This window comes from Mixophyes fleayi, chromosome 8 (assembly GCF_038048845.1).
Source record: "Mixophyes fleayi isolate aMixFle1 chromosome 8, aMixFle1.hap1, whole genome shotgun sequence".
Lineage (NCBI taxonomy): Eukaryota > Metazoa > Chordata > Amphibia > Anura > Limnodynastidae > Mixophyes > Mixophyes fleayi.
Window position 1 is genome coordinate 41,813,130 of NC_134409.1, and position 26,561 is coordinate 41,839,690.

A 26,561-nucleotide genomic window follows, 5' to 3' on the forward strand; every position below is an offset into this window, starting at 1 on the left:
TGTTATCCATATGCACTAAATGCCCTCTAAGGATTCAATATAATATCTATTCTATTGGATAGTATCTAGTCCAACAAACACATTTTCCTTGTTATCCTTTCACTTTGGAATACAATTGAATTACAGTACAAACATTTATGCTACGTGGCTTGTAACAAACCCCAATCAGTACTTCGTTAACTACATTTTCAGAATTTCTACATATCCTCCGACTATGTGGAGTTTACACGTTTTTTTTTTACATATACACACTGCAGTGCAAGTTAGACTAATGAAAGCAAATGTCTCAGAGCGATATCGACTACAGTGCTAAACTTACATTTTGAATTTTTTATACGTGAATTAGAATCTAGTACAAGTTTCTCACCTAAACAGGACACCCTCCTGGCTAAGCAGTCAGATAGGGATCTTTCTCGTGGGATCACTTGTCCTTACTTTACAAAAGTCACTATCGGTTATATTATTTGAGACCTGCAAGGTTTGGAGCACTGGAAACACCAAAGAAAACTGAAGGCAGCATTTTATGGGATGCTTGCGGCACCTGTCCAATCTGGTGCAATGTCACGTCATGCCTCTCTGGAATAACGGTTTGAATTTTCCCAGATGTCACCAAAGCTCCGGAGCTGACAGGGCAGAAAACTTGCCGGTCCCATTGGCAATTATAAGGTAAATGTGGGGGATGCCTGGTAGAGAACACCCTCTTGACAAGGGTATAGAAAGGGGACAAACTTGAGAAGTATTTACAATTCTTTAAAAATAGCCCTTTAAATCATACTAATGGAAAGGGAAGCTAACGACGTTAAAAAATTTAAAGCTTTTCTTGCATTTCTTAAAACATTTAAGCAATCTGCAGTAATAGAAACAACAGGTCACCCTATATCTGCTGCAGTCCAGCGATGATATACTTGCAGTTATTTCATATAGACTGCATCTTGCCACCAGCAGGAGCGAAGAGAATATAGTCTTACTTTGACACACATCAGGTGACTCAGTGTATAGGTGTAACCTCACGGCACCAGATTCCAAGTAAGTGAAGTACTGGATTCAGGTTTCATTTCTAGGACTCTACTCAAAACTAAAATTGCCAGTTTTGGGTGACGTTACCCTTTAACACTACATTTAGTTTGGAGTTCAGCATTCTTATTTCAACAGTTAAAATCTGGCACTGAACATCCTTTCCTAGTATTTCTATGTCTGCTTACACTTCAATTATCTGGCATCAGGGTTTTCCAATATTCGTTATTCCTCCAAAAAGCCTACAAATATATTTCTCAATGGGAGTAGTGTTGGGCCAATGTCCTTCCAAGATATACTAAAATCCCAGTGGAGTCTGGCTGATCAAACAAAGGAAGGAAAAGGAGATTTGGTCACCGGAAGACAGCCATTATCAGATAAACACAGTGCCTATTTCTTCAAGTCTCTGTTTAAAAAGAAGCCAGGGGAGTTTTAAAAAACAAAAGGAGAAAATGTCAGAGGAAGTCAACAGCATAATATAATAAATTAGCAGCTGTCATGATATAATGAAAATTTCAATCTACCAGGAGCTATCCAAAAACAGGATTGTATGTAGACTGCAATATTAATCCAGTGCAAACTGACTGACTGAGGGGGAGGTACCCAGCATGGGGGGGGGTTTCATTAAACTGTGGCGAGCTTGCTATGACATTCTGAAACATCCCCTGGAACGTACCTTATATAAGCCCTGCTAAAGAATATTTTACAGGGAAAAACTCATAATACATAGACCTTTCATCAGATTACTTTATTTTACACACACTCCTGTAAACTTTACTATAAGTATTGGTTTATCATTGCAGCCTTTTTCTTTTAGCTATATATTTGTAAGCTGTAGGATGTGTTTATTTGTTTTGCCTATGGATACAATACAAAGCTGTTCTGGGTTACAGCTATAGAATATGGGGGTAGCACAGTAGAGCAGTCTCATATATAGGAACAATGAAAGCAAACAACAGTGCCTGACACTAACACGAAGAAACACAAAGAAGCCAGAAAGATAAAAATAGTTAAATGTAAGTGAAATGAATGTGGAAAACCCCTTTAGGAGTTGTATGCTCATTGTACAACACCCTGCTTTCAGCAACTACCTAACCTTTGCATACATCCAAACAATTATATTTTACAATTTAGAGTGAGAAAACCTGCATATTCTCAACGGGACAGCCAATAGAACCAACCAAACAGCACAAAATATGTCACCATGATTATGTTCAACTAAACTGAACAGTTATTTCTGCATATATGGGAAAACAAATGACTGAATAGTCAATGCTGCTGTTAATAAAACTCAATTGTGCTAGCTGGTAAATTTCTTGGAATTTGAAGTGATCGTTGTGTGTGAACCACTAGCCAAAGTGAACCTTTTGTATGTACACCACACAAAGGGGGGTTTGGTAAGTGTTTAGAATGTTTGGTGTTTTTATAGCCGAAAAATTAGCAAAATTATTTTCAATTAAAGCAGAGACTACAATAGTGCATTTTTTTCTTCTTCTCTACACAATTAGAATACTGCATTATTACAACAAAACTACTCTGAGTCTGCATTTTGTACAATGACGCACACCACTATACACCGTATTGTGGGACTGTGTATCATGTCACAAGATGGGAACATTTGTGTATGACAAAATACACTTTTTTTTAAATTCAGTAAACGGTAACATTTCTCATTTCACCTGCTTTTGTCAGCACAGGTTTAAAGGCAGGTGATATACGTGAACTATTCATAAAATAAATGTGATTGTTCTATGGGTGGCAAAATTGGATGTCAGTCAGTTAAGAATCAATGCTGTGCTGAAAAACTACTACACTGCAGTTGTGCGTGGATAGCTTGACTAATGAAGAGTAATATCTGCTATGGGTTACAGTTTATTAAGGCTACTTTGACCATGTTATTTAATAAGTCACATAAGATCAAGATTAGTAATAGATATTAAGATACATACTGGTGGCAATAAGATATGATTTTAAACTGAACTTTGTACTAGGCTGCAATAAAAAATATAACAAACTATCCAAATAGCTCATTATATAAATAGCAGCAAAGCATAAACAAGGTTTGAACTTGTTCCTGATCCCTTAAACAACCCTAAGACAAAGTTAATTACTTCTGCAACAGGGTCAGTAACAAAAATACAGCATTTTCATAATTTCATAAGTAAAGCGTTCTACAGCACTTATCACAGTCCTGGTAGTCCAAAATAATGGTACTCTATGGTAAAACATACCATGATACAGAGTACCATAAAGACGCAGATGCAGATAGTTGAAGTTTAAAACAAAAGCCTAGTGGTGTTCTGTCAGTTGTTGGATTACATTTCTCACCATAGCTGTCAAGCAATTAAATGACAATGGTAACGAGACAAGCAGCTGTAATGAAAGCAAAGCAAAAGCTAACCACTACTAACAATGGGTTACGTAAAATATGTGTTATTGTGTGCCCAGCAGTGGTAGCGTGCAGACAGAGGGGTGGAAATGATTCATTTGGTATACCACGGTAAAAGGTACAGGTGGAATGGCAGACACACAGGGAAGGAAACTAGCTTGGCACATGTAAAAAAATACTGGGTGTATGAGTGACATTTTGCCCCATGAGCACTGACTTCTTCCTGCATGGAAAAGTTCAATAATATTTTTCAAGCCCTCTACGTACATTTGCGGATACAGCAAGTATACTTTTCCTCATACATATATTGATCTATGCATACAGAATTGTTAGAGAACCTGTATATTTTCTTGGCTTATATAGTGCCTAGCGCACTACATAGGTGAACAACAACAACAACAAAAAAAAAAACTACACTCTTCTACGGTTCCTCAACTATGAAAAAAAGCAAATAAAAATACAACACGCTGTATGCAAATGTGTGTAGTCTGCAATATCCTCACTCCTAGGCTGTTCTACATACACTGCATCCGATAAAAGGAAGCTTTATTATTTGTCATCTTTTATTTACAAGACACCACAAGGGTTCCAGAGCGCTGTAGATAAGCATCTGGAAGTATAATGCATACAGCACGCAGAGTATTTGTATACTTCCCCTGAACAGAGGAAGCACAGAAAGTAAAAAAAATAAATTCTACACATATATAGTATACTAGGCATTATGTAAACCCTATAAAATGCTTTCAATATCCATTTAAGGATATACAGAAATTTTAGTGCAAGCTCATTAGGTTTAGTTCATGCTTTGGTTTGACTAGTGGAGACCTTACTTGGATTTGGCTGTAGTAACACTTCTGTCTGCTTCATAATTTTATCAGTCCATAGTTTGGTGCTTTCGGCCTTGGCAAGAAGGTTCTCGAGGTGAGCATCCAGCTCAGTCTTCTCTGCTTGACCAAACTTCTCTTCTGTGAACTGAGGCATAGACATAAAACAGGTGAGTTTTTATTTACAAACATAGAACCCCTCATAAAACTAACCCATGTGGTTTTCATACATGTCCTATTTACAGGGCAATGGAGTGTAATGAAATGGTAACAGATTGACATGAGTGTATGTAAGTAACATTATGAAATGAAAACTTTTTTTGATTCTACATTTAAGCCAATGGTCTAGGTAGAAGTTGGAAAACACTGTTTAACAGAGCATAAAAGTGGGCTATTTTAAAAGGGTCATAATGTTCAAAAGTCATCCCTATGAAATCCTCCAACAGCAAAACATAAAATATGTATAATTTTTGCAAAATAGTATCTATAGAAGATATCTAACTATACTCTTGTTATAATTTATGTAACAAATAACACACACGTTTAAACACTTTAGGGTATTAGTCAGCAGACTTTAAATGTGTGTTCTGTGGCCAAACCACATATCTATGGAATGTGAAGAGTTATGAGAATCCACCTGCTTCAGCTGGGACAGTCTCTTCTTGTACTCCTACACCCTTATATTCAGTTTCCTAAAATGTATCGCTCAGCAAGGTTTCCCCAGTCATATCAAAACATAAACTAGTTGTTATGACTACAAAGAAGTGGACTTACTGGTTTTGACTTTAAGGCATTTACTTTTAACCCTTTTACCAATTGCATTAGATTGTGTCCAACATAGCTGATAAGGGACGAGAGGTTGAAAATAAAGCCAATACAAGAAGAAAAAACGTACAGTGCCAAATACATACTATTTCCACTGAGATCATTTCAGAAGCAAGAAGGGACTTTTTCCAGGATTACAATCTAAGTGGTGACACCATGTCAGTTCCTGATTTATGTAATGTGTATTCTGAAAGCTCACACCATGAAGAAATGTCATCCTTTGTATAGGACTGCTTCTGTTCTAGAGTGTCCCCAACTTAACCCTTTCAGGGGCAGTCAGGAAGGCAGACGTACAAACCCAACATGCACAGATAAAACATAATGCAACAGTTGAAAAAACAAAATCAAACAAAAACACATTTGGTGTAAGAAGTAGGATATAACTATCAAAATATTACATTCAGGTAAGATGCAATCTGTTCTTCAGTTATGAACGTCGAAGTCCTTTCTCAGGAATTAAGATTGTTAAGAGATGTGCACTCACAGTTAACATAAAACTACACATCCTTGCCTCAAAAACTTACAAAAAGGTATCTGGACTTGGTTCCTGCAACCAACTAGGTACTGCTCTTTTGAAAATTCTCAAACAGCTATGTGTGAAAAAAAACAACAACAAACAAACAAAAAAAAACTATGCAGTTGCACTTTTCAATAATGGCAAGAGGTTCGTGAGGGAGACCAGTTCAGTTTGGCCAGTCAGGAAGAGAAAAAAAAAAGTGTGCTATATTTTGGCAATGGAGGACAACCCCCTTAATATGACTGCAATGAACAAAGAAGAAACAGATCTTGAAATATGTGTCAACTCCATAGGCAGTGGAATTCATGAAAGCAGACATTAGAGAGTGTAATTAACAGACTATATATGCACCATTTTTTACCATCAATAATCAATTGCTCTTCAACTTTCATGTATATAGACTACCTATTCAGAAGAGGAATCGAGATCCTTTATACCCTATGACAATAGCCAATTCCAGTGGATCCCAAAATTTCTCAGTTCGAGGCACCCTTAGGGTCTCCATAATTTTTTCAAGGCACCCCTAAGCCAAAATAATTACCAAGTAGTCCCCCGCCTTGCTTACCACTGGCCCTGCCACGGCACCCCCTATGAGATCGCCACGGCACCCCAGGGAGCTACGGCACACAGTTTGGGAACCACTGGCCTATTCACATACTGAAAAGTCCGTAACTATTGGTGTCCTAATCGGCTCTCCCCACACGATATAGCCCAGGATAAGTTATCACCTCGGAGGATCTTTAACTGAGTTAACATTTTTGTTTTTTTCCCACCAAAATCATGTTACCATCTTATATTTTTTAAAGCACAATTTTTTTATATAGTCCTATTCTAATAAAGTACTTCACCTTCATAACAAAGATTGCACAGATACCCCCCCTTTTTTTTTTTATCGTCAGGAACATATGTCTTACGCACAGTGTCAGGCTGTTCAAAAGAGGCAAACTAGCCCAAAATGTAACAATTTAAGAGATTTTTCTTTAAACACCTATCAGTTCAGTATTTGCAATCTAAAACCTGCCTTGAGTTTTGCAGGATACTTTTAAACATATATCCTTACTGTCTACAAGAAAGGTTTAACTCTCTTTTAATATAAGGGATGAACACTGCAGATCTATTAGTTATTTTACAAATAATATACAAGTGTATAGAGATCTTTAACCTCAGCACCAAGAAGCAATCATGGAAATGCTCAAGGTTCTCAAGAAACCCGCTATTGCCTGCATGTGGCTGTTCCGCTGGTTGGGAAGAGTGGCCTTCATTCTCAAAACTATTTTTTGTCATTAACGTCTCCTTCAATGCAGACACTTAATGTGCTCTTCCACTGGACTTCATAGTTGTTCAATATTTGTTGACAGCTCCCACTAATACCAGTAAATTAAAAAGATGCAGCCTGCACATGTTTACTTTATTTTTCTCTAATATTGGATATGTGCCACACTTTTCATAAACAGGTCATCATCATAACCATTTATTTATATAGCGCCACTGATTCCGCAGCGCTGTACAGAGAACGCATTCACATCAGTCCCTGCCCCATTGAAGCTTACAGTCTAAATTCCCTAACATACACACAGACACAAACAGACACACAGACTAGGGTCAATTTTGATAGCAGCCAATTAATCTACTAGTATGTTTTTGGAGTGTGGGAGGAAACCGGAGCACCCAGAGGAAACCCATGCAAAGATGGGGGGAACATACAAACTCCTCACAGATAAGGCCATGGTCGGAAATTGAACTCAAGACCCCATCGCTGTGAGGCAGAAGTGCTAACCACTAAGCCATTGTGATGTCACGGTGGCTTAGTGGTCACCATAAATTCTCCTATAAATTATTTTATCAGTTCAGAACCTGGAGATAATTCTTAAGGGCCAATTCAATTTGGCCGCGCCTGCGTAGTATTACCATTAGTACGGTTTGCTCGAAGCCCTCAGGGCTCGGTTAAAATTACCGTATTAACACTAAGGGGCATATTCAATTAGGATTCCGGTCCGCGGTGAACCTGCGCAGTATTGCCGGTAATAACGCAGATTTTAGTACGCAACCCTATGGGGTGCGCACGAAAATCCACGTTACTGTGGTAACGTGGACTGACTTCACGGCCCTTTCCGGCGCAATCCCGCGGACAGGAAACCTAATTGGATATGCCCCTAATACTTTAGTGCAGAGTTATTTCAAGTATAACGTGACCGAATTGAATTGGCCCCTTAAAATCATACAGACGAACAAACAAGTCACTACCTGACTACATAAAATAAAAAACATTCTCCTGAGTGACTGCAAGGTGCAAAGTAAAACAAAGGTAAATGTAAAGTGGTTCCGCAGCATTTATACACAGTTTAGTCATGTGTGTGTCATTTCCTCTGTGCATGCAATCTTCCTGACTCCTGTCACTTCCCAGCCTGGGACATGATGCATATAAAACTAGGATGTGTGAGGCAATGCTTATATACACAAATCGTAAAAATCGAAGAGATACCAGCAGTAATACAAAAACTTTATATATCGCAGGCCAAGAACAGAAGCACTGTCCCCATCAAAATCAGATCTGGCAACCTTCCTAACTGCAGCAAATGGTTAAAAAGTAGTGTTACATTTGTGACTTGTAGACATTATATCATTTGGATATACAAATGTTCACTTCAAACAAATGTAAAAAAAAAAAAAAAAAAAAAAAAAAGTGAAAGCTGAGACTGGGGGAGACACAGCAAAATATTTTTTTTTTTTTTTTTTAAAGAAGAACTTCAACATTAAACTTTTTCTTTACGAATGTAAATTACAGGCATATTTCAGGGCAACGGAGCAGGATCCAGCATGTAGTGTGCAGATCTAGCATGTGTCAAATTGTCCGCAACATTGTGGACTTGCTTTTTGACCAATATTATGGTAAAAAGTAACAGATTTCTGCTCACACCTTTATGATATGCGCAAAAATCAGCACCTCGCACTGATTTTTTATTAATTGAATCTGCCCTGAATTGTTTCTTTTAATTTTCTGAGTGGGAGTCACTTTAAGGAAACAGACTTGATGCATCACATGCGTTTCCCAAAGCAGAATACTGAAACTCCCTGCAATACATTTACTGCATGTACTGTGCTTTGAAAATAAAATAACTATGTTTGAGTCCTAGATTTAATTAATGAATCAGTGACATGTGAGTGGAGGAAACTTAGACACACGACTGAATTGTGGAGAACTGTAAATGACTTTCAGTTACCACTGATTGGGCCACGGATGCTGCACTGTGTAAAATAATACAATTAAAAGGAGAAAAAAAACAAAGGGAAAAGAAAATAGGTAAAAAACAGGCAGTGTGCCCTCACCCACCCCAAATCCTCAACAAGCCACCAAAACTTGACAGCCTGGACTGTTTTCCTCTATAATAATGTGATCATGAGACTGGGGTCCCCCCAGGGCCGGATTAAGGGAATGGAGGCCCCTGGGCTAAGGGGGCATCCATTCCCCCGTGAGGATCCCCCCCCCTCCCGTGATGCAAGCTGCCCGCGCCCCCCTTCCCCCGGCACTTACCTCCTTCTCCAGCGTGCTGTACGCTCTTTACTGAGGAGATCTCGTGAGAGTGAGACTCATGAGATCTCCTCAGTAAGGAGACTACAGCACCCCCGCCCCCGACCGATCAATACTGCTGCTGAGCACTTTCAAGGGCCCCTGGATGCCATAGGCCCCTGGGCTGTAGCTCAGTTAGCCCTATGGTTAATTCGGCCCTGGGTCCCCCAGCTATATTGCAAGTTAGCCTATACATGGGAGCATGAAAATTAACAAGATTGGAACCAGTGGAGTGGTCTACATATAATGGGTCCCTAATACCCCTGCCCATTAAACCAAAACAGTACCATGCAACATCTGCGCAGAGATCTCCCATACCTTGTAATTTTGAGAAACTTTCATAACAGAGAGGTGCTTAATGGCACAAAAACAATCCAATCGCAGAATGAAGACTTTTTTTTTTTCCAGGATAATGTTCCATTAAAAAGGTTTTGTGACTACTGGACAACTCCCAGGAATCGGGTGATCCTGGTGCATACAAATTTACTGCTGGCATATAATTCAAGTTATTTCTAAGAATAGCAGTAGGGGCACATATTAACTGCAAAAAATTCTGCTAGACCTGACTAACTAGTTCATCAGTTCAATAATATTCTGTCCTCTGCTCCTGTTGTCATTTAATCACAATTTGATAATTAATGATATCTCATATTGGGCCTGAATCATTAAGGAACGTAAAACCTAACACATGATGTATTTTGCATAAAAATTGCTCTACGCATGCTCAGAAACGGACTATATGCCTGTAAACACTAGTGCATGCAATTCATCGAATCCAAAGGAATCTTGCGGCAGTCTGTGATTTTAAGGGCACAATGGGGGAGGGAAGGGGTATATGCACATAGGCAATGTACAGTAAGGGCGGGTCAAGGCCGAATGCACACAGCAGCATCCGATTAAAGCTGAGGTTTGTGATTTTAAACCGTATTAATTGCACCAGCTACAGGTCAGATGACAGTGCCGATTGATAGTGATGACGGTAGTGCACGCATGCCAGAACATGTGTATGCAATTAAAAGCAATTGTAAAAATGATTTGATGTTCATTAGGCATTAATAGCGTCCTGAAATATGTATGTCATGTAAACAAAACTAAAAGTTAAATATATGTTTATTAATGATTAAATTATTAAAAGGTGTTGATGTATTTAATTTGCGTTTTTCTCTATGGGACTTTATATTGTACATACGCATTGTGCGTATCCTGCAGTGTGTTGTGTTTGTCTGCATACAGCAAGTGCCATACAGGCAGAGCGTACTTAGCCGTGTATTGAACTAGAAACGTTTCTTCAGATCGGCTTGTACTTGAATACAGATATACCTGCATGTAATTTTCGTCCAATTGTACAAAAAAAACATACAAACAAACAACAGAAAACAAAACACAAATTGCGTACACTTTGCCTTCATTAATGAATCAGGTCCATTATTGGTAATCTGTCAGCCAAGGCATTCCTTACAAAGGAAAGGAAGGTGACACACTTGGCAGCTTTAAACTACTGTACAGCTTTAGGGAATAATAAAAGAGGCACATATAAAAGTTCCTTTCTGCTTAACAATTTCCTACTTCAAAGACAAAGTAAAAGGGTTCTCCACCTAGAACATAATATTACCTATGAACTGCCTATGGAGACAAAATAGTTGAACTTGCTTAAAATAAAATGTTATATCTGCTGTCTTGCGGGTGTGTTCACATGTCTGAAACTTGGTACTGCAAAGGGTAGTGTGGACTACAATTCCATGCCCTACCCCTTTGCACATGGCTCGATGTTGTGTCTACAAGCAAGCTTCAGCTAGAAGACAGCCATGGTAGAGTAAAGGTGCCTTTTCACAACACTAGGATATTTCAGAATATAGTAAATTTTTGATATTAGGCGGTGGATCCCTTTAACCTATCGAAAAACTGCTGGTTCTCTACAAAATTATAGTATATAAAATGTTCTGCAAATAGTCCTATAAAGATGGATACCATGTGCCCATATGAATGCCACTATTGCTTAAAGTAAGATCTCAGTGACAACCTAGTTTTCAACTTTAACATTTTGGTACTCCAGTAGTGGACCGATACCCTTCCCCATCTTACTATTCAGCACTAAAGGAAGTGTCAACTATCCTTCAGACTGAAAAGTTGCTCTGAATTAAAAATAAATAAATAAAAATCACCAGTCCATCCACATGATGCCTTTCTACTTCCACCCAATACTTACATTAAAAATATTTACATTAAAAATATTTATATAAACCATTCACAAATCTTAACATACTAAAAATTACAGCAGCTCATTTCTAACCTCCTCTATACAAATTTCAAATAAAGGAATGTAATCTCTTATCTGGAGACCAATATTTCAGAATGTTTTTTACTTGTTTGTTTTGCAGTTGATGTTACACATACAGACATGATCACCAAGCACACCTTTCTTTTGTCACTGTGAGGAGCTCTAATAAGCAATTAAACTAGGACGGTTAATGCCAGTAGCATCTTTTAAACACGACAAATAAATAACCTGTCCCTTACTCTTTGCAGTATTTATATCAGAAATTTCAATTTAATTTAGTTCATCTTGTCGTGATGTCACACTCACAAAAATAATAAATATACATATCTCACACAGTGTGAATGAGTATTTACAGCATGATTTCATTAATGTTATCACATATGAATGTGTGTAATCCTAGGCTTGGCTAAGACTCCACAACAATGTCACCATGTAGAAAGAATAAAAAGCTAGAACACCATACAAACATATGACAAACTTTTACAGACTCTGAATTTGGGTGGGGCTATTAATGTCAACCCTGCTTCTACATTATCATCTGATGCAGATATCAAATGATCCATCGTTGATGATGGGCAGGGAATGAAGGGGAGCACAGGGATCCACCCTATTCAATTCTCTACATGCCTATAGTCAAAAACAAATACATTGTGCTCGTGAACAATAAGAATTAAACTCTCAATCACAATTCAATTTAATCACAGACATACATGGGATAATTAATGTTAAAAAAAAAAGATTTAAGTATTTGAGGGAACATAGATTTCAGAATATTATTATAAATTGTACATGCAACAGAACCTAAGTGAAAATTGCAAACTGTAGTATCCAGCTTAGTGAGTCTACTATGGCTTTCCAACTGTTATGGGACTACAAAACCCACAATAATCAGAATGACAGGGCATGCTAGACATACGAACTGTCTCTATTAGTTTGGTCGTGTTGGAATTAATCTCCACCCGCCCAGGTTTCAATTCAATAACGAAACTGACGAATCCCAATAAAAACATTCGTTCTTCAGTAAGTAAAAGGCCATACGGGTCCTATTTGCTTTGCAGGCCACGCACTAGCAATCCCGAGCTGCACTGTGTCTGCGCCCGCCCGTACCTGCACTGCACGGCTCAGGAAGGTGCCGGCATCCGCCGCGAATTTCTTCACGTTGAAATCCATGTTCGTGGTGGCACAGGAGGATGATGGTGGCGGACCTCAGTGAGGGAGAAACTCCGCCCGGAGTTCTGGGCTGTCACACACTGGGGAGGCTACAACTTCTCACGCAGAACCTGTGACCGGAAATGGGAAAGTCTGCACGTCACCATAGAGATGACATGATGTTCTTGTTAACAGAGGTTGAGCCTCCTAGTCATACGTACTCAAAATAGTGTCTGTAAGTTGTGTGTCTCCGAACTACCATCGTGGAAGCCATTTTTGCTGAGACTAACCCTCGTTGAGGCTGATATTGTTGCTTACAACATGACTCCTCAAACGGAGTTTGTTTTATAGTGACAGTACCATGCTACTCAATAGTGTTAATGGTAGGTGGTGTGCTGGTAGTTATATTGATGTTATTCACGTAAAGCAATGTTGTGGTAGTATATACTCCCTAGTATACTCCCTAGAGCAGTGGATCCCAAACTTTTTCAGTTCAAGGGTTTCCATAATTTTTTCAAAGCTCCCCCAAGCCAAAATAATTACCAAGTAGTCTCCTGCCTTGCTTTCCACTGGCCCTGGCCGAGGCACCCCTGTGAGATCACTGAGGCACCCCAGGGAGTAAGTGTAGTTGTATCGCATTAGACAGACCATATGTATACTTGCTTTATTAACTATTTTACCAGGAATATATCTTTGCACTAATTCAAGTATATTGTGATGTCGACAACAGGTTATGTTACCCCAGAGGAGGGGTGAGAGATATTTCCCCTCCAGAGGAGGGGTGAGATATAATACCCCCACAGAGGAAGGGTGAGAGATATTAATATTAGACACAAATATTCTGTGCATATAGCCGTTAACTGTGCAAGAGGAGACGTATATAGGAACTGTACATTTTTATTTTATCACTGCAACCATTTAGGAATGTGCTAGAATGAAGAAGGCATGTAAATAAAGTTATTGAAACATCTGATTGCACTGCACCACAAAGGTACATGACCTATGTCCCAACATCTTCAAAGAGACTTTGTAACAAAATAACTTGCATGTGCGGGGACTACTGGTAATCTACATCCATGCCAGGAGATAGCCAGGGCTGAGAAGGAGGTGCACTTCAACACTACACACAGTGACAGGGTTACACATAAATTGTGTCTAGTTAGAAGCTGGCATATTAGTTATTAGATCCAGTTTATGATGATCGTATGTAGTCCTGTACTAGTAATGCTGGCAGTTTTGGAGGCCGAGGCTTCTTGAATTCGATGATTAGCGATACTCTGCAGTGAGGCCACAGGTCTTGACTGTGGAATAAACTGAATAGGTAATGCTGTGAAGCGATGAAGCACTGAGGTCCATAGAGGTGTTATAACTTCTGGAGCAGGACCGATGACGAGTGAGGCTGCAGCCGATGAATGAACGGCAATGACAGTAAGTATGAGCACCTACGGGAGTCAGAGGAGACGCTTCCTATCAGGTAGGGAGACCTGATGATCTGACACCCATAGCAAGAAGGAGGATCCTTATAAAGGGAAATGGCTGGTGATTGTCCTATCACAGTGAAGTAGAGGTTTTAAAGTTTCCCGGGGTTGTGCATGTGCAGAATACTTGGCAAGATGGCGTCCGAGGATAGAGGAATGCCAGGCTGTACAACAGATTGGAGTAACCACGGGAAACCCATGTATAAAAGGATCAGAATGGAACTAAACCGGTGAGATGCATGATAGTATTATTATACTGCTATGATGTTCCCAATAAATATCTCATCTATGTCTGAATAGAAATGTGTGTACAGCAAACACCATAATCAAGAGTCTCAAAAACATGTAATATACACAAGAACCTTATTAAACAGGAACTGGTGGGCAGCAGAGAATATTAATAAAGTTGTAGACACAGGTGAACACAACTTGGATGTAATTTACGGGCCAAAAATGCGCACACTGAAATAGTATATTTTAGCTCACAGGCTGAGTTGCATGCATCTGAAGATGTGTTCAGCTCTTCATCTGTTGCATATGGACCAAGTTTATGGCAGGTATATATATACCCACATGCACAATCAGGTAGTAAGCACAATAAAACTTTGTAAACATTTGTTTTCATTGCGAAACATGCATTCACTATTAGGCTTCATATAATTCAGCAGATATAACCTTCTTTCTCGTGCAAGTAGCAAAAAAAATGTGAAAAAAATCTGCACACAAAATTAATTTAATATACAAGCAATGAAGCAAGCACCCAGCAGCTTCAGAGTTAAATTCACAGTCAACCAATCAGACGTGGTTAACTAGTAATGGATGATCGTCAGCATTATCATCAAAGTGCATTCTCAACAGTACCTAGGCTCGTACAACTAGTATGGTTGTAAAAAGCGTATCTGTACCCGTATTCAGGTTCGCTTCATAATAAGACCTACCTCCAGAAGCGTGCTAATGATTCATAAATGTATTAAGGAATCTGGCTGCTCTTTCTTCTACCAGGCTCCCATTTCTGGAACAAACTACCTGAGTTACTTAAATCTACCATTTGTCTTCATTCTTTCAAAACGTCTGTCTTTCTGCTTTATAAAAATATTAGTAATTATAATACTTAATGCATTTTCTCTATATTAGGTCACAACTGTATATAATTCATCCTGTACATACTTGAAAACAAGAAGTGACTCAATGTATTTCTACCTGGGAAAACACTTTATAAATAAATAAATCTTATGGGAAGGCATGAAATAGTCATAGAAATAAATATTAATTGACTATGAAAAATGTTCTGTGATATCAAACTAGTAAGTTAACTAGCTGTCAGCACAAGTAATTGAAGTAAAAACCCTGTGCAAACTACTAAACACAGGTACTAAACAATAGTAGTATAGCAAAGAAAAAAGCGGGGACAAAGCATTTAAATAAATGTATACCTAAAAACATCCTAAACACTAAACATTTAAATTTTAGATAACTAAAATGTCAAAAACATGATCATATACAACATAATTATAATTAATGGATAGTGCCACCCAAAATGTAAATTTAATACTGAATTAAAGGAATTACGTTTTAACAGTTTTGCTTAGTAGATATGGAGAAATTGGCCATTTCCACTAAGAACTCCAGTGGCTATAAAAGGCTCCATGCTGCTGTTCATAAATAGTTGATGTCAATGCTCCTTTCTGTTAACTTCCCAATTATAATGGTGCTATATGTTAGCTGAATAAACAAAAATATAAAAAATGATATAATATATATATATATATATATATATATATATATATATATATATATATTTATATACATATATATATATATATCTTAAAATGTGCAGCCATAATTAGAGGGAGGGGAGTCCTAATTCAGCTCTAAGTTGCAGTGTAAAGCTTCCCAGTATTTGTGTGCTACATAACAGAGCAAGCAATATTTTCCTTGCATACAGAAAATTTCTCCCGACGCGATTTTGTTACTGATTTTACCAACGACTAAAAGTACCGATCAACATGCGAATTCATGTGTACACACTATACACATTTTACAAGATTTGTCTTCAGATCTATGCTCTTCATCTGTCATATGCATCTGCTGAAAAGATAGTGACTCTGCACACTCTGTAGAGATCTGCCTACACCGCTGGTCATGGGAGCATACACACTTCAGAATTTGCCCGACATAGTTCCATCGTTTATAGAGATTTTTAGTCCAGTTATAAAATCAAATCATATGATAAAATGTGCTTTAGTATGATAAAATATGACCATGGGATCATACACACTAATGCAATATCGGCTCTAATGATCGTTTATCATGGGATTGGCACATTAATCGGGCGAAAGACTTTTAGGGGCATATTCAATTGACGGCGGGATCGCCGAAAATCCCGCGCTCAAAAAATATTACCATTGTTACGGTAATATCTCGCTGGATTTCATCCAGTGAGTAAATTACCATATTAACGGTTTTCCCGTGCAGGATTACCGTAATAACGGTAATATTTTTTGAGCGCGGGATTTTCGCCGATCCCGCCGTCAATTGAATATGCCCCTTAGTGTGTACCCAGCCTTACTAAACAAGGCCCAATGTGTTTAATATGAAATTTACACTTAAATGTAGTCTTTATTGAGAATTGTCACATATTAACAAAAACATATAGTAAACTAGTGCATGCTTATACTTTTATCCAGTCAAGCAGTTCATATATATATATAGATGATTTCCTGATATTTCAAAAATGACTCTAAGCAGAAAGTGTAACAAACAGTCATTTTGATGAAGAAGCTTATATATGTTATGGCAACCAGTGCGGCATAAACTTGTAGAACTATAGTAGAAGAGGTCTTCACCTTTAGCATCCGCCTTTCCCATAGAGACTAGTTACGCTCACAGGTACTTTGGATGCCCCCAGGACTTACACTCAGTGTAGTACAAGTTTATGTTCACACGGCAGCGCACAGGTACAGAAGGTAATACACGGGGTAGAGACATGCCAGAGATCTACGGACTGGACAGAGCACCGGTGGAGACGTCAGGCACAAGCAGGGTCAGGGCCACAGGCAATGGTTCAGAGTCCAGGTACAGGCAGAAGGTCAGGGTCACAGGCAATGTTTCAGAATCTGGGTACAGGCAGAAGTTCAGGGTCACAGGTAAAGGTTCAGAGTCCAGGAAACAGGCAGAGGTCATACACAGAGAATGCAATCCAAGGTTTCAACACCAATAAAGCACAGGAGCTGGCAGCAGTATTGAGACAGAACGCTATAACCGGCAGTGAGGCTCAGTCCTCACTGCCTTAAATAGCGCCAAGGGCCAATCAGAGCAAGGCCCTGCAAGTGCTCCCAGGTTTTTGCATAATAAATTACTGGCTCAGTTGCCAAAGAGAAAGCAGAGTGCCCAGCTGCAAAACTAAACAGCCATGATTTGGCTGAACCTAACTAGTCCTGTTCGCGCGTGCCCGGCTGTGTGACAGCTGGCCGGGCATGGTGGCAGGGAGCAACAGACGTCCGGTTGTTGCCTAGGCAACCGGGACGTGGAGACTGGAAGTGATGTCCCGGTTGTCATAGCGACGTCCGGAATGCCAGAGACCAGGGGCAGCGAGTCGTGGTGGTGCCTGCAGCCGCCGCAGCTCCAGTTGAAGGAGGAGGAAAGCATAAGTAAACAGGGCTGCCAAGAGAAATTTTGGACTCCGAAACAACAACTTCATGGGGCCCCCCTATAGTCGACTAAAAGAGAAACCTATGTGCCGCCGTAAGGGGTGTTGCCATACCATTGGGGGTGTGGCTGTGCCTCATTGGGGGTATGCCTAGGAGGTGAAAAGCAGGCACTGCCTGTATCCATCTCTAGAAGGCTGTGGCTAGATCCCAGTCAGAGTCCCTGTGAGAGGCTGCCCAATACCTCCCCCCCCCCCCTTACCAGGAAACACGAGAATAAAAAAAAAACAGCGGAGAAAAAAATTAAATTAGTAAAAAAACACAAAAACGTTGGCAGTCTGCGTGGGGTTCTCACGATCTGCTTCCGGCAGCTCCTGTGTTGCTACTCAACCACTTTGTTCAAATACTTTCTTGCCTTGTGAACCCTGACAGTGGGCCTAGGCCCACTAGGATACCCAGGCCCTGGTAATCAGTACCCACCTCCCCCCTCTCGGCGCCCCTCTAAGCAAATACATAAAATATTCTTATTTCCATTGCAAGAACAGTGTCTGCCTGTAAAAGGAAAAAGGTGAAGAATAGCGCAGATAAGTTGGCAATAATATATATTACAGCTTAGTTATTCTTTTGTCAAGCCGGACACATTTTATACATATATATATATATATATATATATATATATATATATAATATGTATATGTGTGTACCATTGTACAATAAGAAATAAAAGCCTAGTAAAAGTGCATTGTGCTGACAGTATAATGTTAATTTGTAGAAAAGGTTAAAATAAGGCTAATTTAAGACTGATATATAACCAGTAGAACAACTCAGCCCATTAGATTACGAAATAATAAATAAACCATGTTCTGAAATGCTAAAATCTATATTTTAAATATCATAAACAGGTGCAATTTCATGACCTTCATTAAGACCATAATGGGTAGGGGTGTTACACTGGTATATCCTTAACATCTCCCAGTGTGACAATTTGAATGGGATATTACCCCCTCTGGGACCCAATTCAACATGTTCAATTGCTGGATCAGCATTATGTTGATGTAAAAAATATTTCGACACAAAGTGACTTTCCATCTTGCTTTTGATATTTCTAATATGTTGTTGTATTATTAACTTCAAGGGACACTTTGTTTTGCCCACATATTTCAATCCACAGGAAAATTCCAAGAGGTAGTTAACTGATGATGTAAAATAGTTCATGAGGTTCTTAAAGTCATGTTTACTGCTATTATTGAAATTATAAAACCCTTTCTATTAGTACTAGTATATATTCAAATATTACAATGATTACATTTGTTAAAACCTTCACAATCAATAAAATTATTTTTGTAGTGGCTTCTGTAAGCATAGTAGTGGCCAAAATGTTTTTCAAATTCTTGTTTTTTCTAAAAAGAATTCTCGGTTTGTGAGGAAGGATATTAGTTAAAACTGGATCCATTTTTTAAATCTCCCAATGTTTATTGATTGTAGATCTAATACTATTCTCACAGCAATTATATTATATTGTGTGATAAAGGCCAAGTAATCCTTTTATTCATTTTTCATGGAATATTTTAGCAGATTTATCCTTTTACCACATTCTATTTTATTCATTGCACATGTAATTAGTTTTTCAAGATAACCCTTATATAGGAAAAGTTGTTCTGGGATTCTTCACTGGGATTTGGCTGTGAATTTCAAATGACTGATATGTGTGAGGAACGAGTTCAATGTATCAATGTCACCATCCCACAAGAATAAACACTTTTGGGAAGAGCTGGCATGTTTAAATTAGTCAAGGGTATGGCCTGGGAAATGAAAAAACATATAGTGTAGAACCTAAGAGCACTTGTAGTTTCCTCCAAATCAGTTTGACTTTAGGTCACAACCACCATATGTATATAAAATCTCGAACTAAATCACAACCACTAAAACAAAAGGAATTTAATTTAAGATGTGTAACAGGAAGATATGTAGGAGTATAATAAACAATGTGTAAAGTTTGGAAAGCTTGTTCCTTGAAGAGCCATTGACAGAACACTTCTACACATCATATGAAATCTGGATCCACTGGGAATACAATAATAATATTTATTTACATTTCCCAATTTGAAAACGGATAAGAGACTGTAAATAAAAGGAAACTCGCGATTATCAGCCTGTTAGTACTAAATGGGTCTTTTACAGTGTGTGAGTGGATCCTCAATAGGGCCACGTACAGTTTTTGAAGACTAGAATCTGCTAAGACTGAGAAGAAAATATTACTTTCTGGAAAAAAAAAGTTATAGTTTGATTTCAGGAACCTAGAGTTGTTTGTCGTTAAATTAATTATTTAAAGCTACCAGATAAGTCTCCAGGAACCAGTTTGGGCTTTATATCAATTAAATTATATTTCAAATACATGTTAAAGTCAGGTTAGATTGGAATAAGTCAATAAATCTGGAGAGTTATTGTATTTAGCCAGATGATTGTAGACAAGCATGGATAAACTCATGGATACAAATCAATCTACAGAGACCTTGATGTTCTCTTTTCCACTGTACATGATGTTGTTAGGGAGTTTAAAGCCAATCTCCCTGGAAGGCAAAAACTTGATAGAAGATTGCAGCGTAGGATTGTCCAAATGGTGGAAAAAGAACCTCAATTATCTGCCAAACAGATTGAAGTTGACCTTCACACACTGGGTACAACAGTTTCCATTTGTACCATCCGTTGCCAACTCAATGAAATGGGTTTATATAGCAGGAGGCCCAGGTGGGCTCCACTGCTGAGAGAATGATGTAAGGAAGTCTAACAGGAATTTGTCAAAACATATCTTAACAAGCCAAATTACTACTGGGAGAATGCCCTGTGGATATATGAGACCAAATTAGAGCTCTGTGGTACAGAAAGCAAAATGAAAGGAACACATTCCCTAAAGTAATTTATGGAGGAGGTTCAGTGATGGTTTGGGGTTGCTGTGCTACATTTGGCCCTGAGTTTCTTGAACATGTGGTCATGATGAAATCTGAAGATTACCAGGCCATTTTGAAGAGCAATGTTTAACCTAGTGTCAAAAATATGGGTTTCCGGCGAAGGACACATGTTTTCCAGCTGATCAATGTCTCAAAACACTCTCCATAAAGCACCCTGGAATGGTTCAAGACAAGATGGTGGACTGATTCAAAGTCAGACTCTAAATCCCATAGAACACCGGTGAAGAGATTGGAAGACAACAGATGGGATACGGCAGCCTTCAATTCTGGGGAAACTGGAGCAGTTTGCACAATAAGAGTGATCAAAACTGCTAGTAGAGAGGTGCAGGAAGCACATCCATGGCTATAAGCAGTGCAGTTATTTTGACAAAATGCTGAGCTGTGCTACCAAATATTAAGTCTAGGGTGTCAATAACTTTTTCAATGTCATTTGTTTTAGTTTTTCTCATTTAAAAGAATATATAGTATTAAATTCAGAGCCACAAACAAAAAGCTCTGCACAGTAGAGAAAGAAGTGTGGAGACCAATTACTGCCGTTCAATGTACCTTATGTTTAGGGAAAATTGTGAGTTATTTGAAAATAGTGAGTCAGTATTTTTGGCAATGGTTATGTGTGAGTATATATGTGTGTATGTGTGTGTGTGTGTGTGTGTGTGTGTGTGTATGTATATGTATATATATATATATATATATATATATATATATATATATATATATTTATTCCGACAGATCCGAGTTTTGGGGTTCAGAGGTAGTCTGCGAGCTGCCTCAGTTTTGCTCACCAATTTCGGATCTCAAAACAAGGCACACCCTAATTTCCGGGGAAAATGTTGGATATCGCAAGTTTTGGATGATATCTTTTGAATTATAGCTGTCCCAGTTTTTATCTTCCACTTTGAACTAGAGTGTAAGGAGGTAGATGGCTGCAATGCTCTCCTCCGAAAATTATGTGTAAAGAGAGTTAGACAGGGTGAAATAGGCAATTTAGATAGCAAGCAAGCTGTCATTTTACTGCAGTTTATGTATGTAGAGGTCAATCTGCTATAATTGTGTGCTGCTGATCAATAGAGTGTCATAGAGTTTAGACTGAAAAGTGGCTACTGGTTGTTATTAATAATATTACAGTATACTATTATATATATACTGTACTAGTATATACATCTGAACTTGTATTTAGTGGATAAAAATAGTGCTATTGCTGTATGACTCTGAGCAGCAGATCCTGAAAAAAACACATATATTTCTTAATTCCTTTCTTTTAAAATTCCAGGTGTTTTTCTACCAGTAAAAACAATTATTCTAAGGGGCAGTCAGGGACATCTTGTTTAATAATCTGGCAAAAACCAGGGTGTTGGTGGAGTGTGAGCAGCAGCACCACCACACAAAAAAAACCATATAACATTTTGTTTTTTAAGAACCAATTGGCTAAATTTCAATTATAAAGTTGTGGAGCAGGTAATTCTTTCATTCCCCTATCTCATTGGGTGTTCACCTGTTGTGGTGGCAGCTACAAGTAGCTCCAAACTCAAGTTGCATTGCTCATCTTGTCAATGTCAACCATGGATCGTTCTAATGATCAGATGCATGTACTGGCAGTAGTATTACATTTTATAATTCTGCTAGTAAAAAAAGGTAATGTGCGAGCAAAGCATAGGAAAGCGTCCTCCAAATTCAAACACGGATTGTCAATCTCAAAGAAAGCATCAGCTCTTGATATAAGGAAGAGGATTAAGAGAGCATTGTCTGATGAAAGTAGTGATTTGTACAAAAGATGAAAATAGCTAACATTCCATACACCACCAGCAGTGTCAAGACAAGGCTCAGACTATGTCCACTTTTTGCTAGTAAGGGTCTTGCTACTACATGTCAATTGAGAAAAGAGTGCCTAAGTTGGTCATGCATCTTCCTTAACTCCCAGGCCATCATGGATGTCCTTATTATTAATCCAATTTTCAATTCCATCTGACTCCTCTAATGCAACCTTGATTCCTAAGAGACATCCTTTCATGCTACAGCTGCTGCTGCTGAGGGGGATACATCTATACGGAAGGAGAGCAGGAAGAGTAAGCATAGTTTTACACAATAGTCTGTGAAGCAAACGTTTGCAAGAGGAACAAAGTATGGCAGTCAGCATCCTGTTGCAGATCACTAAAGACATGACAGCTATATTAGCATTGGATATGCATCTAATTTCCATGATCAATGCATCAGGTTTTACTCAGTTAGTTGATGTCATGTGTCCACGCTAACAAATTTAATCTCTATTCCATTTCTCCTGAACAGCAATTCCCCAGCTGCACCAGGAGGTTAAACAAAAACAATTCAGTCCAAAAGAAAATGCTATTGTACTGGCTGACTACTTAACGATGGATATGTGTGCAAAAAAAAAGTCATATGTAATGTCTTTCTTTTCAACATACAAAATTTTTTACAGATGCAAACAGATCCTTCTGAGCAAACTGTTGGCTCAAGTCGCACATGACACGTCTCCTGCTTCATCTTCTGCTAAAAATAGTAGTGGCAGAAAAAACTTCCCTTTTTTCAAGATACAAGTAAAAAGCGGTGACGGTTATTCAATGGATCTTTTCCAATCCTGTAAATTAGTTGGTGCAATCTGCATTTTCGAGACATGATCTATTATTTGACAATTTTTATTTCGGATTTCTTTAACCCAAATGAATGGATGCATTTCTACAATTAATTTGGCAACACAAATGTCTACACCCACATAATGAATGCTTATTACAGTAATTTGCATATCTGAAAAGATCCTCATACCACTGAGTTCTCTCTCCTCTTAATGTAGGTTTTGTAACTCTGCCAAAGAAATAAAGGACTTTTTACTGTAGCTTCCCTGTCAGTGATGAATGCCCTCTAACTTTCAAAATGTATTGTCTGTGAAGCCTTTTTTAACATTTTTATTCTGGGTACAGCCCACCTTCGTCTATCTACTTATATAAATGTCTAATGATTCTGCTGTCAGTTTAATGACCACTTCTTCAGGTCTTGTTGCTTCACTGTCAATGATGGATGCCCTCTAACATTCAAAATTTATTATGTGCGTAGTCTTTCAAAATTTTCATCATGGGTAAAGCCCACCTTTGTCTATCTAAATATATAGTGATGCTGCTGTCAGTTTAATGACCTTTTCTTCAGGTCTTGAAGCTTCACTGTCAATGATGGACGCCCACAGGTTTCAGGTTTTTTATTATGGATAAAGTCCATCCTTGTCTATTTGCTTGTCTAAACATCTAATGATGCTGCTGTCAGTTTAATCTTCTTCAGGTCTTGTAGCATCAGTGTCTATGATGGATGCCCTCTACCATTAAAAATGTATTGTGTGCGTAATCTTTCAAGATTTTTATTATGGGTAAAGCCCATCTTCATCAATCTAAATGTGTAATTATGCTGCTGTTAATGTAGCTTCTTCTGTCTTGTAGCTTAACTGTCAATTATGGATGCCCTCTACCATTAAAATTTTAGTGTGTGCGTGGTCTTTCAACATTTTTATTGTGGGTGCAGTCCACCTTAATGTATGTAGTTGTCTAAATGTCTACTGATACCACTGTCCGTCTAATGACCTCTTATTTTTACTACTAGTGTCTGTTTATAAAAACTCAGGAATATCATTTTCAGCATTTAGTGACCGCATGTAGATAATTTATGCACACTTGTGTCATTATCTTTCATATGTAATTTTGCCTATTTTCAAAATTTTTAATTAAATCTAGATCCAAAACTAAAGCAAAAAGTGTCACGAACGCCCAGCCTGTCCCAGATACAGCAATCTGAACAGCTGGCACCTTAGTCACTTAGCAATGAATACACCTTTTCTGCCACCACAAAGGATTTATTATGGTGTCCTTACGTTCACCAGAACCACTTATACACATGTAGCATTAGACTCCCTGGGCTTCGTAAGTTCACAAAGAATCACGGAGAGTACGCTTGATAACATAGGTTTACTCTGAAAAATGTTTCCAAGGCTTATTTACAAAAAGGTAATAAACAAACACACAATAGGTTTGCACAGATGAGTTTCAGAAAATAAAATAGGAAATAAAACCAGAATCCCTACTCACAAGTTCAGGAATTGGCGTGTGAAGAGTACACATTGAGAAGAATGGCACATTTCAGTCGTGGTAGACCCTCCTCAAAGAAATGGACAATCTGATGTCTGAAACAAGGGATTTTTAAACATTTCTTGTTGGGCTCTTCACCCGGCACCTTAGGAATTTTATTTTTCACCTACGTTAGATGGATGGCCAAAATGAGTTGTCTCCAAAGTAAATTATCACTAAGATATATGTTTGGGCACCTCAGAGAATCTCTCAACTCTGATCTTTCTGATTGGCTAAGCCTAACTCCTCTGCATACACAAACTACTCAGAGATCTGTCTCTTGGCCTGGCTAGTTTCAAAAGACAATTGACACTAGCCTAGGTCAGACTCAGGTCAGTTAACAAAATACCCTTTGGAAGGTTACATAAAATATTCAGAGTGTTATACATAAATTCAACAGAAAATAACAATCATTCATTAGATAGACTGTAATCACAACAAAAAGCTTTCATGAGTTTTGAGCAATACCAAAACCAAAACAGGAAGAAGTTATATATATATATATATATATATATATATGCGTGTATGTGTGCAGGTGTGTGCATTTATGTAATCAGGGCTTGCGGTGACGGCCAATGATGTCAGGGCGCCATTGAGACAGTTATCCGGTGGAGAACGAAGAGGACGCCGAGGGACCTCCAGCGCCGGAAGTGGCAAGGAGCCCTTGCAAGGGCTGTGACCTACCCTGCCACGCGAATACGCTGGAGAAGAAGCCGGCGCGGCGAGCATCGGCAGGGAGCCCCCGTCAAGAAGACGGCGGGAGCGCCAAACAGGAGAAGAGGCGTCGGTGTCTGGAGGGTCTGGAAGAACTAAAGGCGGTACGGCAAGCAGAGTTACCTACGTGGAGCAGGCGAGTATAAAATACTCAGGTAGGTTGGGCATAAGGCCCTGGGGGATTTTCCAGGCACTAGTCCTGTGCAGCAGATAGCGGCAGCCACTGTAGGCGTTTATTGGGCACAAGGCCCCAGAGTTAGTCAGGTGGGGGGCACAAGGCCCCAGAGTTAGTCAGAGTTAGTCAGGTGGGGGGCACAAGGCCCCAGAGTTAGTCGGGGAGGGGCACAAGGCCCCAGAGTTAGTCGGGGGGGGGGCACAAGGCCCCAGAGTTAGTCGGGGGGGGGGGCACAGAGCCCCAGAGTTAGCCAGGAGGGCACAAGGCCCTAGAGCTTGGTAGGGCACAAGACCCTAGAGTGTAGCAGGGCACCAGGCCCTTGAGTGTAGCAGGGCGCCGGTCCCTTGAGTGTAGCAGGGCGCCGGTCCCTTGAGTGTAGCAGGGCGCCAGGCCCTTGAGTGTAGCAGGGCGCCATGCCCTTGGAGTGTAGTAGGATGCCAGGCCCCTCAGTGTAGAGAGGCACAGGCCTCTGGGTGAGGGGAGAGATAGGCTTCCACCAGCATAGCAGGGTGGCTGTCCTGTAGTGTAGCTGGACATTGGGTCCTTGCGGTTAGAGGGAAAGAAGGTCCCTGATAGTTAGCAGGGCAGTAGGCCCTTATAGTTGGTAGTGAGCGTTCGGCCCAGGTCTAGCAGGACCCTAGGTCCTGAAGTAGTGTAGGGGGCACTTGGTCCCTTGGTAGGTAAGTAGTAAAGTACTGGAGTGGTTTAGAGAACCCCTCCATCCGTTCATAAGGGCACCTAAAATCCTCGGGCCACGGGTGGAGGCCTGCGTAGCCGCAGAGTGCCAGTGGACCTGGATGACCAATGGCGGGTGAGTAGGAAAATCTCAGTCGCGGAGGCAAAGGGTACAGTGCGTTCCATAGCGGTCCCTCGGGATTGAGTGAGTATCTGGG

General features: G+C 39.3%; 1 protein-coding gene across 4 annotated transcripts in view; it reads right to left on the bottom strand.

Annotated features, from left to right (window-relative positions):
- The window catches only part of SH3GLB1 (SH3 domain containing GRB2 like, endophilin B1), a 44,224-nt gene extending 31,518 nt beyond the window's left edge, over window positions 1-12,706 (bottom strand). Inside the window, exons 1-2 of one of the 4 annotated variants that reach the window (XM_075182428.1) lie at window positions 12,523-12,706; window positions 4,234-4,375 (exon numbers count right to left, since the gene is read on the bottom strand). In XM_075182428.1, the coding sequence (XP_075038529.1) occupies window positions 4,234-4,375; window positions 12,523-12,585 (205 nt within the window). In that variant the 5' untranslated portion in view covers window positions 12,586-12,706. The remainder of the gene's footprint in view (window positions 1-4,233; window positions 4,376-12,522) is intronic. The other 3 variants (XM_075182427.1, XM_075182429.1, XM_075182430.1) reach the window with 3 other exon arrangements.
- Window positions 12,707-26,561: the final 13,855 nt, after the last annotated feature.